Source organism: Halyomorpha halys, unplaced genomic scaffold, assembly GCF_000696795.3.
Source record: "Halyomorpha halys isolate HHAL.00 unplaced genomic scaffold, Hhal_1.1 Scaffold943.1, whole genome shotgun sequence".
In the NCBI taxonomy this organism is placed as follows: domain Eukaryota; kingdom Metazoa; phylum Arthropoda; class Insecta; order Hemiptera; family Pentatomidae; genus Halyomorpha; species Halyomorpha halys.
This window is the reverse complement of record NW_027114150.1, coordinates 464905-477934: the sequence shown is the minus strand read 5'-3', so window position 1 is coordinate 477934 and position 13030 is coordinate 464905. Positions and strand designations below refer to the sequence as shown.

The following is a 13030-nucleotide window of genomic DNA, read 5'->3' as shown; positions in this document are numbered from 1 at the left end:
ATATTTGAATGCGCAGATTAGGGTGGTTCGGGGCACCCAACTCACTCTTGATACCTACAAAATTATTTCAACTATCGGCGACTGCCTCGCAGTATTGCATTGTTTTATTTCAAGTTTAAATAAAAAATTTCCTACTAAAAATTATAACGATAATGAGTCAAAAAGCGTAACCATGTTGTAAAAAGCATAAAATTTTAAATCTAGCAGGTATCTAGGTATGGGTTGAGTTTCGTAAACCATTTCAATCTTCTGTGTATCCCATCTCATAGAAAGACTATAGTGGAAAATATGTTACTATAATATTTATTTTTGGTGTTGGCAACTCTAATGAATTTTCGGGGTAAATCTCTTACCACGCCACTAATTCAAAGTACTTCAAATACCATACATTTAAAACTCACAGAATACTGAAGAACTATCAACTACTTGTCAAGTTTAGAAAGATTTTCCGATTTACTACATTTTCTTTTGAGCAAATATTTAATATAAAATAACAAATTATAAATTTTTTAAATGTTTGCAAAGTTTAAATTGAGATTTTTCAAAATTTTACCCTTACTCACACCAAGAGAATGCTAGTTTTCAAACAAAGAAATCTACATAGATACATTCTCAAATGATTTTGTTGAGTACTTACCAGTACTTCTGGCATTTAATACTGGACCTGGCATATAAGAGATAGATAGGATTGGCAACCATACTCGAAGCTATATGGTGGATTGGCGCATGACAAATAGCTGCAAAACTTCAGTTCTCATTTACAACTCATGAATATGCAATTCAATAATTTAAAAAAATCGAATATTAATAAACATAACTAGTTTTTTGTTTGGTTTTTTATTGCATATTTAAGAGATGTCTAGTAAGAAGGACTGGTAGGAACGGAATGGTATCTATAGTAATGGGCTAATAGTTGATAATATAAAAGGAGAAATTAATAGATGATTTAAAAATAATGGCCAAATATGAACCAATCCGCTCCCTTGAAAATACTTTTTTTGGTTTTCTTTTTCGTTGCATAGCTTTTTTTTTTTTTGTCTCTCTGGTTAAAATTACTACATACTACAAATTGCAATAAAAAATTTACTCACCCGTGGTGGTCTGCTGTTGGTAGTAGGAGTGTGGGGGTTGCAGCCTCGCTCTGAGTTCGTCATTGCTGGCGTGCCCAGAGCTAGAGCTGTCCACGTCAGATACTCCTGAGTCCGCTGGGCTGGGTGGTAGCGAACCTGCAAGAAGGCCAGCGTTCAGCTTGTAGGACAACACTAATATGACAGCAATAAAAAAAATAGTATCTAAATACCCTACGGTTTCCAATAATTTAAAAAAAAAAATTACATTTCCAACCAAAGGGTTTAGTACGCTAAATTCACATCTAAACCAATTTCCGTATTATTGCTTATATAATTTTCAGTAGACTTAGAAAAAGCTTTGGATATAAAAATTACCACAGATTTTTTTTTTTAATTGACTACCTTTTTTCAAACGTTGAAATGAATAAAGTGCACCTTCAATTCATTTATTTGAATTATGTTTGTTTTTTAAACTATTATTATATTAACTCAAAAACTTAAAAAAATCAGGATTAACATTTTATAATTGTTTTATTTAAAACTATTAAAAATATAAACTGACAATATTGCCAATAAATTGAGGATATTTTGATACAATGGGAATAAAAGACTTTTTTTTTTTAAATTGAATGAATCAGAAAAGTAAATGCCAGTTTTTATTATTATTTTTTAAATTATGTAATATCAATGACAGCAGATTTTTACTGTCTTAGAAATTTGTTTCATAATAAAACTAAATCTTGGTTATTATAAGGGCTATAAATTAATTAAGATTATTATGAATAAACTATAACAATAATTAAAAAATCACGCCAAAAGATTTTTTTAAAATTTATTTAGGTTATATTATCTACATATTTGGAATCGGAATTATAATCATTTGAGTAATAGAATCAAAATTTAATAGTTAAAATATAGACACATATATATTTATTTTAAATGAAAAAAAAAAACGACTTTATTAAATAAAGATTTATATTTAGAATTTAAAAGTATTCAATAACTATTTTTTTGAACAGTATTTATTTTTTTACCACACTACTTCTCTGTCAATAGAAAAGAAAAGTAAATAGAAACTTTTATTTATTGTGTTTTGTATATTATGTGCGTGTATAAAATAAAATATATACACGGCGGTAATGCAAGGAGCCTGGTAAGGTTGTATAACGCTGGTACTCTTAGACCTGGCCACTCGACCCTGTTTCAGTTACCTATTTGTAACGGAGATAAAGCGGCAGCTAACCTAGATCCAGGACCGTTTAAGATGTCTTATATAACTCCTCTGCGATTCGTTTCTCTACCGCCTCTACCATCCATGGAATTCCTCCACCATTACTATCAAATACCTTTATTATAATATTTCGTACTCTCCTTACACAAGCAGACTTTGCGGAATCTCCCAACCCGACAGCGATAAAGAATCATCCTCAAAGGGGAAGAGAGGGGATATTAAAATTCTGATCATATCCGAGGGACAGTTCCCAGATCGTAAAGTGCCCTAATGAGTGACCGTTGGAAGGATTAGCCATTGACCAAAACAAACAGGGGACAAAGGCCCCATTGTCCCGTCTTCCTTACCTTCCTCCCGTCCTCTGGATGACTTCATATTAATCCGGGCCGACTTCTATTGTGCAGCTCACCCTTCACTGTCCATCACTGTCTTCCACCGTCAGCGAGGATATTAATGAACATCTCCGCGACTATTCAAGTTCGGCAGACGATAAATTGCTTGTGTCTGACCCTTAACGTACATCGAGCAAGAGGCACTGGGCGGTACGGTGAGGTGGAATGCAAAGAAAGGATTTTCAAAATGTTTGGCTTAAGGCTCTCCAAAAACACGAGGTAGAAATATCGAAAACAGAGCATCTGTAATTCTTAGCTGTGAAGTAAACATTAGTGATGAAAAGAAAATTTCACTTAATACTGCTATATTCATTGTAACTGTCGGACTATTATTTATTGTCATCATTATTTAAAAATTATTGAAAAAAAAATATTTAAAAGTATTATTTCGAGGAATTAGCTTAAATAAATATAAATCTATTTATAAGAAATATTATTCCTTTTTAAAAAATAGAAATAGCAATTATTGAATCCAAGGCCCTTGAGAAAAATAGATAATATTAATAAAGATAGAAATTAATATTAATACTTTTTATTTATTTCATTTATTTGTTTAGTTTTATTATTCTTTTTTGAATCTGCAAATAAAATTAAAAATATTTAACTAGAACGTATTGTAAAAATTGGTATTTTTGTTATGTTTATTTTATTACAACGTTCGTATAGAAAGAAGCATTTAGTTGATTGCCTCGTTAGTATATCTTAGTAACCCATTCAATTTATTTATTTTTATTGTTAATTAAGAATCATTTATTTATCAAATCTAAGTTTTGACATATATTATATCAAATAGCTGAAGTACATAGAAGCAAAAAATAATTTTTTTGGTTGTAAACAGTTCTTCCTCAACCTAAACGACTAATGTCGTTAAATAATATGGTATCATTTTTTTTTTTAGGTTATTCATTTTTATTATAGGTTATTCATTTATATTTAGAAGATCAATCGATTCACACTGAGAGTTAGTGACATATTTTTTTCATTTTTAAAAATCAATTTTCAAAACCACAGGATCGGATCCAAAATAGCTTTACTTGATATCAATGATGGCATAACTATTTGTGTTAGCTTAGTCGTCAGACGTTTCTTCAAAACGCTAGAGGTTGCAAAGTCAACTGTATGTAGAGCGGCTTATCAATATGCTTTCCACGCGATTGAGTGGATTGGGCTTGTTTCCTGGATTGCTTCGGAAGGCCTTAGATCTGAAGGGAAGGATAAGTTAGAAACTGGAAGAAACCCTCTTCACCTTAAAGAGATGTAAGTACCGCGAAGCGAAGAAGCTAAGGAGGGCTCCGGGTCAGGAAGCACCGCAGAAAGTAAAACTCCAACCAACTGGTTCCATTACATAACTCCCTAGCGCTCCTCCAGGGTTTTTTATATCTCTTCAACCTGTTACACATCCACACTGCCATCCGCTGTCGGGCATTGTAGGCTATGTCAATAATAGGATATGTTAAAGAGGTTGAAAAAATAAAAAAAATAATAACAGATTTGAAAAAAAAACTTGAACACGATGTACCCCGAAACACTAGAGCATCTATTTCTACATTTTTTATGCAGGAATTAAAAATATATAACTAATTTATTATTTGTATTGTTTATTTATCATCTATCTAACAGCAGTATCCTGTCGTTTCAATATTTTTAAGCGTAAAATTTGAATTATATGAACCTCTATCATGGTTATGATGAAAAGGCCGAGAACAGTTGATCATTTTAATTTTTCAAATAAACTAAATTACGTTTAAATTAGACTTATAATTTCTCGTTCCGTTTCTTAAATAAGCGTTTTATAAAGTTAATCTAACAAAATTAGTGTAGTGATTTTGTTTACATGTACATGAAGTTGGTATTAATTAATGGAATAAAATTTAAATAAAAAATGAAAATGTAATTGGTATATTACTTTGTACCACCAGTATATCTCCTATACCACTCACTATACCTACCGAAATGTAACTACCATAATAAACACAGTGCAAGAGGACTCTACTGGATTGTTGTAGCCCCAAAGTAAAATACACGGGGACTCATTTCATATAAATAAAATTATTTTAATTTATATTAAAATATTTTATTATTTATGAATCATACTTTTAATTTAACTATAAATCATTTGTAATTTATTTGAATTATGGTCATACAATACATAAGATTTTATATATTATTAAAAGATTAGAGTTTTTTTTTCTAAACTTTTAAAAACTCGAAATGACTTCCATAATTGTTATAGTAATGATAAAATATGACAGAAAGGTTTTTTTGGGAAATAAAGGACCAGGAAAACGAAAGAACATTTTTTTTAAATATCTGATTTGAACTCAAGAGGCATTAAAAAGTAGAAAATCTTAATAAACAAACTTATGCAAGTAATAGTCAATTAAATAAATATTTACTATTCTTAGAATGATTTAATTACAATTATTACCAATTAGTATACGATTAATTAATTAATTTCGAAACAAAAGTTCGCATAGGCTCGAAACCGACTGGCACACTTCCACAGTAAACAACTGTGTTGTGCGGGTTGTCTTATTTAGATTTGAAATAAAAATAAAAGTGACTGAAATGAAGCCAAATTGAAATAATTTTAATAATCCACATCGGTGTACTTCATTAAAAGTCTTGATATTTTAATATAAATAAAAATGAAAACGAAATGATTGTGGCTACAAAGTTATACAGAGTAAACAAATACGTGGAGCGAACGCACACTCACGGAGGAGGAAGGAAGAGCCCTTATCATGGAAGTCTAATCAAAAGCTTTATCTTAGTCGAATGTAGAACTGAATATTCTTAAAGAGGCTATAGTCGATTAACTGTTTTCTAATGCTCACTGACCGTTATAACTTCCAATACCAGATCTAACAAGTACCTGGGCAGTTATCGTAAAGACGTTGAAGGCACTGACCAGTAGAATAATTGATATGGTCCTATTTGCCGTTGTCCGAACTAATGTATGTATGTATGAGAATGGACACTGGGCATTATAATGTAGTATAATGTATGGATGAACTTAATGGATAGCAGGTTCTTCGCTGGCCACTGTCCACCCCAGATATCACCTCTGACCTCTGGAGGCCAACCCTTCCAGCTCCAGTCTAACTGACTAGAGGTTTCCAACGATTTGGCTTAAAGGGATGCTAACAATGATATAGATAGCCATAACGGATATTTCGTGACGGTTAGGGGGTGGTAAAGTTCCAGAACGACGGTTAGGAAAAATCCTCTCTCTGAATTTACTAATTTTTTTTATTGATTATTTATTTAACTGCAACCTTTGTACAGTTTATACATATTTTTTTTTAAAATAGTTTTATATGAACTTTTTAAAAAATTTAACGAACAATTTGGCAGAGAGAGAGATTCTACTTAATATCAAATCATTTTTGAAGATGAATCTTTATTAATTTTTTTTTTTTTTTTTTACATCAAAATGACAACCGACAATTAAAATACTAAACATTCTAAAGACTATTTCTAGGAAAGATACATATTTTAAGTTAGAAATGGCTTAAGCAGGTTAACTGTTAAAATATAGCTGAGATATCTTAAAACCTTGAAGTTTAGTGAAATATTATGAAGTAATAAACTATCATTACTGCAGGATATTTGCTATAAATTGTTAAATATTCCCTGGAATAAATATTGCTTGAAAATGCGAGTTGTCCACACTGAACGAAACCATGTAAAAACTAAATAAAAAAAAATTGATATTGCTATTTGCATTTTTGTTTTTCTCGATCGAATACTTTTTGAGAATATTTTTTTATTGATTCATTTATTGATATTTACAACTATATAATATAAACAACAAGTAAATTGGGTGTTAGTTATACAATGACTTGATATAGACATGTGGAGAATCTATTCAATGACAGATGTACTCCAATGTACTTTTTAAGGAGATTTTCAAGGATTAGATATTTTTAACTCAGATAATATATTTAAAAAATTATTATTTAAAAAATGCGATAAGCGATGATAAGAGGGGATTCATGAACTTGACCTCTAAGAGCCGATATGCGGGAGGGTAAAGCAAAGGGATGCCACCACCCCCTATATGCTATACCGGTATTAACGGACATACCGGCTTCCGGCTTGGATAATCTCATCATCTGGGTACAAAGCCGGTACAAGCACAAGTACACTCTACGTACCTTTGAACCGCGGAGGTACAACAATTGTACTGTACTGCACTTCAAAGCAATAAATCAAAACCGCAACGAATGCAAGCTATAAATTCCGGATGCAGAACAACATTTATCCCACGTAATATTTGTTATATATATAACAAGCTATTTTATTTTTTAACAATAATACTTTTGTAAATAAAAGATTTAAAGTTTGAATGATTAATTCTACTTATAACAATGGGGATGCAACCGAACCATAAAAACAAAACAAAAAAAACTCAACAATAAACAAGTTTTATTTTTATTTTCAACAATTAAAATTACATGTTTTTAGTTCATAATTAATTCTTATTTTTTAAAAATCTATCCTGAATAAAGTTTAAAAAATATTTTCTAAATTGGACATTTATTACAAATAAAGTAATAATATTCCTTGACTATTTTAATTTTATTACGGTTGAATATATGTTTTATAATTTATATATTTTTTATTTATCACTATTCAGTGATATGATTCTAAATATTATTTAATGATCGAAAACAAATGAAGTGTTACTAAATAAAAAAAAAAAAATTGTTTATTTTTAAGCTAAATGGTATCATTTTGTATCGTCTGTACAAATTTAAGTGCCTACATTTGTAAATTTTACAATCTTCAATTTTGTTGCAACTTAAATTGGTTTTCTTTACTGATTATCTGACGGAACCAAAAAATACTAAATGGTCAATTGATCTTTATGAAATTTATAAATTAGCTGGAAACAAAAATAATATTAATTTTGCGGACGATATTTATCTGATTTCATAGATAAAATTGATATCAATCCTTTTCCATTGTTGAATCTTTTCTATCACATGAGTGAACCCCGGTTTAAAAAAAAACGCATTGTTTAATGATATACGGCGATTGTGGAAAATTTCCATAAGACTGGGGTGGACAGTAGAGAGGGTACATAGAAGAAAAGGACGAAATACGCCGAGGATTGAATAATAAATGTAAAGACCTCCCTGGGAACTAGTGGGCACTGTCCAGAAGGTCCTGACCTAGCTCAGGGTCAAGGGTCATCTCTACATCATCCGTCTCCAAAGGGTTGGATAACGGAATAAAAATAGGAGGGGTGGTGTGGTTAGGGATGGACTTGGTCTCCAGTCCAACCGGACTGTCCTGTCCATTTCCTCAGCAACGGTCAGCTACAGGGTAGGTGGTCGGATTGTCCCTTTAAGGTGAAATACAAACAATAGAAGGAAGGAGTAATTCTACAGCACTTGTAACCGTTCCCTACTATAAAAATTAGTTATCATATAAAGTAACTAGAAATATACACTAAATGTTTTTTATCTTTAGAAAATATTGATAAAGGTAGTTGATTTCAAAAGTACGAATCATCAGTAAATTTTAAAATAAATAATAAATCGTGTTAAATGTTTAATTATAATTAAATATTTCCTACAAAAAAGAAATAATGTTGAAAACGTAAGCAGAGAGCAATTAAACGTAACATTTGCAAATGGAGATGAAGTCGAACGGATCCGTTCCGGAATAAACTACGCCAATGTCGACACCGCTCTGAGGAAAGAAGCCTTTCCCGCCAAACTGACGTCACATCCTGTTCGCGCTTATTTGTATTATTTCCTTGGCTCTCAGAGCCTTCTCGTCTCATCATCAAATCAACTAACAATGGAACGGTTTTTTGTTTTTTTTTAATTGCACATTTTAAAATGTTAATAAATAAAATAATAAACCACCTATGTTATCTATTATTAAAGTATTAAAAAAATTTAGAAGCTACTTTTTTTTTTTTTTTTTTTTTGCATAAAGGGCGATAATGGAGAAATGAAGCAGGCTCGTTCCACGAAAATGGAAAAGGGTCGGGTATCCTTTGTAAGTTCTAGTTATGAAAAGGGATGATTTCACCCCAAAAAGGGTTAGAACCCTTTGAAGGCCAGGTGACAGGAGGCACCTTGCTGGGCAGATGTTACATCAGGATCCCCAGGTTTATGGAAAAGCCGACTTGACATCATAGGGCACGCCACCTGCTCGTGGCTCAGCTACCCTCTTACTGTTTCTCTTCACGACTAATGGTCTTCGACCTAAGTGATCAGTTCTACAATCCGTCTTCGCTCATGTTGGCAGCCGACACTAGCTGTATCAATACTGGATACACTCAGGCCTTGTGTACCGCCGGCACAAGCCACAGCACCGGGACCTCCGGTGTTTACGCAAGACCGTCCCACGCAAGGGTTAGGTCCAGATGCTGTTTGCGATGGGCCCTAGACATCTGTACGTAACACGCAGATGCGGCAGATGCAACGATCCACGGTTTTAGGCAATATGCCGCAACCCTTTGACAGATGCGCCCTTTGTAACAGCCAGGCCACATGGGCGCCTGTTTCCAGAAATCTGGCAAAACCCTTCCACACCCCTAATCCGCTAGCGACCCTCCTAATTATTGCTAAGGGTAACTTTTTATATTTCGATGTTTTTTGTCAATTTTTCCCTTCTAAAGCAGCTCCCCTCTGCTATTTACTCGTGTCGATTTCATTGTTGTGACCTCAGCTTGACACTGTTCCCCCTGGAGTTTTTTTGTGGTAAATTCTTGATTTCTGTTATTGGCTCTGAATAGAAAAAAGATAATATTTTACAGTTTTTATGAGCTCCCGCTGGCATTCCCCTTATAGTGATTTTTATGGAACATCCGATTATAACGGAAGTTCGTTCCAGTTATTACTAATACTAGCAAATAAATATGATTCTATTAAACATATCAAATCCAAATAATTAATATTATTATAATTGGCATACCAGTATTGGACGCGGTATAGGCTAAGAGAGCCGCGTGGTGCTGGCTGAGGATGCCATGCAGAAGAGCTTTGTGCTCCTGAGGTTCCCTCTTCACGTACACTTGGGGTGTGGGCCCAGCGGCTGTGTCGACTGCAAACAGAAAAATAAAATATAAATAACTTACAAAGCAGAATAATTATAATTCTACTATAATATATTATAAATATTTAAAAAATTGTACATAATTCTAGCAAAGTATAAAAATATGATCAAGTAATTTGATGCAACATTAACCTTTTCGGCAAACTGTTGTCAAGGGGGAGCTTACTAATATCCTTATAAAAATTAAATGGGGCAAAAGGTTTCTCTTTTTTTAGAAAACCTGGTACATGCGCCTGCACGGGGAAAAAAACGAATTAAAAAGGGTGAACATGGCGGAAAAAAGGAGTGGGGTTGAAAATGGGAAGGAAAAAAATCGCGATCAATCCTTGAGAGATGAATCTCTGTCATTTCTCTGAGCCACTGAAAGGTTGCCATTTTTTTGGTAGTTTGCCTTTGGCGGGGGTGAATGGGGAAGGGCGGCCCCTCACACACATGTGGAGAAAAAAATAGAGCAAAAAACATGAATAGGGAAAAATTGTGCAGTAAGTAGCGTTAAATAGGAAAATGATCATTTTTTTTTATAAATAAATTTATAGGTGTTATGAAACTAGGATTGTGTAGAATTATTAATTAGTACGGTAACACTTAAAAAAACAAAGGAAAGACAGTAGTATTTAAAAATAAAGAACAGCAATTTGCAGTAGCAATAGGATAGTTAGCAGTAACGCTATGTGAATTTTCTAGTCTTGGCAAATGTGTCTACAACAAGCTGACGCAAACTTTGAAAATTTGGGTCAACACTAGTAGATAACCATCTGTTACTATCTCGGTGGGGAATCAGGAGCCACTTCTGGCTGTCACTGTCGCACATCAAGAATACCTTGCTGGTTTATCGCACTGTATCTGGGCCACACGAGTATTGAAACGCCTCGGGTCTTTTATGAATTGGGATAATTTTTGTAATTTGCAGAGAGAAATATGGATCAAAAATTTAAAGATAAGAAGAATAAATTTAAAGAGGAAGTGGAGTAAAGAAGAGCTAGTTGGAAATGTGCCAAAGTTATTTTTTATTTACGGCTTCTTTCCTATTTTCTTTGTCCATAATGATTAATTCCAGTTGATAAATGGAGAACTCTGAAGGCACCGTAAGGCAGAACATGAAAGGTTCTAAAAGTAAGAACTGTCCAATCGGCTTCTCGCTTTGACAATACAAGGAACCAGCGGGTCGGCGGGAATAAGTGATTTGCAACGGTTCGCAAAAAGAGGGCACTTTTACTGTGATATACACAGAAAGGGAAACGTCCAAACAAGTCATAAATTATGTCCAGTTAGGCCTAACAGTTAGGGAGGAAAGGGTGCAGTTCGATAAACTGAAAAGGGTGCAATTTGATAAATGTTACAATAGTTTTGTCACTTCTAGAAAGGGAAAATGGTTCTTCATAATACAAGTGTAAACGGTGCTCTTCTCGGAAATGGCTTTCTTCCTCAGTCCATTGTTTATAAAGTGAAATTTTAGACTTTGTTTGTCATTATTTTTCCATATTGGCATAAACATTATTTTTCGTCACTTTGGTGGCTCAATATTGAGGAATAATAGTCCAAAAAGTTTACATTCCACCTCTGTTCAGCATTTATACTAAAAATTATAGTTAAATTTCGAAAAAAACGGTTTTAAAGGTGGCAGGCCATGTAAATTAGTCAAATTATTAATGAAAACGTTGTTCATAACAAGTATTTTGGATAAAAAATAAAACCTCTAGTTTAAAATGGATTTAATAAATCGACAAATTAAAACATTTTAAAAATTTATTAAAAGGTTTTGACTATGGGAAAATCAAAACCTTATAAAACTAAGTTGTTTGCTAAAATAAGAAAATGAAAATTGAAACCAAACCTTTTCTATATAAACATTTCTAGAAATAATAGCCTGCGTTGATTTTCTAACACGAGTAATACATAATGAAACGATTTTCTAAATTATAATTGAATACACATAAGCAGCACAATTTTTTTTTGTGGGCTATATTTATATTTTTTTAATTGAACAATAAACCCCAAGGCTTTATCTATATCTAATTGTTGTATAGAGGAGCGCTGATGTTCCAGAACGTTAATGTTTCGAAATGAAAATTCTTGTAAAAAAAATTGATATAACTTAATAAAGACAATTTCACAAAAATTATGGTCGATTCCTTATGAGAATTTTTTTTTCTTACAGATTTTTTATCGTTTGAACGTTATATCCGGTTTATTACAAAGGAGTTAAAGTATTATTGAAAAAAATAAGTATTTAAGCGAAACTTTAACCACTTTATTAAATTTTAATCAAAAAATGAGGTCTAATCTGACATTTAAAAAAGTATATAAATTTTACTCTATCAATGCTGTTTTAAATGAATGATCTTGTACATAGCACTTTTTTTTTTTTTTTTCTCTGAACTTTAAATAGAAGTTGTTTTCATAATTTAAAAATTTAACTATCCAGCCCAAAATAAGAATATAAAATTCAGTTAAATTTGTCTCAGATTTATATGTTTGTAACATAACCTTCATCGGACTTAAATTATATTTGACTGTTCAAAATTTTTTTTTTCATATAATAGGTTAATGGCTGTAAATTATATAAAATTTTGAATTGAAAGACACACCAAGTATTAATCTGATCCGGCATAAATACTCGATATACAATTTAAAAAAAAAAAATATTTTCGGTTACTGATTTATAAATTCAACATAGAATTGTATATTATGACACATACATAATAAATAAAGATTATTTTAAGAACGGTAGTGGATATAGACTGACTATACTACGGGAAAGTGGGGCAGCAACTAGGAAACCAGATGAGGGAAAGTCTAGTGACGAAAGGGAGATCCTTGGCCCACTCGGACTGCCCCCAATTGCTCCGATACGTGTTCCATATCGGCTCCTTTTAATCTCTTATACTCTTCACACTATATCACTATTTATATAATATTTATTACAACTATATCATTCGTTAGGCAGGGCAGATAGAGAGGAGTCAATCCAAAAAACTATTATAAAATATTAACGATTATCGTCTAAAGAATCTGAATGGGTGAATTATGATATTTATTATTTTTGTAAGTCAATAAATAGAAGAATCAGGAAATAATTTGTCAATTTTCAAATAAAAGCAAAGAAAAAAATCATTTCTGAATTTTAAAAAAATCATTGCTTGAGATTTGATACCTCGCATGTTCGAAAGAATCGTCATACCTTTTTTTTAAAAATTTAAAATCTCAAAATGAATTCTGAGTCAGAAAAAAATGTATAAGGAAATATCCTACAAAAC

At 32.1% G+C, this 13030-nt stretch overlaps 1 protein-coding gene across 1 annotated transcript in view; it reads right to left on the bottom strand.

Annotated features, from left to right (window-relative positions):
• Positions 1 to 13030, bottom strand: part of Eip74EF (Ecdysone-induced protein E74) — a gene marked incomplete in the record, with an annotated part of 327885 nt that overhangs the window by 10210 nt on the left and 304645 nt on the right. Inside the window, 2 exon segments of the mRNA XM_067051390.1 lie at positions 1092 to 1226; positions 9633 to 9761. Of these exon segments, the coding sequence (XP_066907491.1) occupies positions 1092 to 1226; positions 9633 to 9761 (264 nt within the window).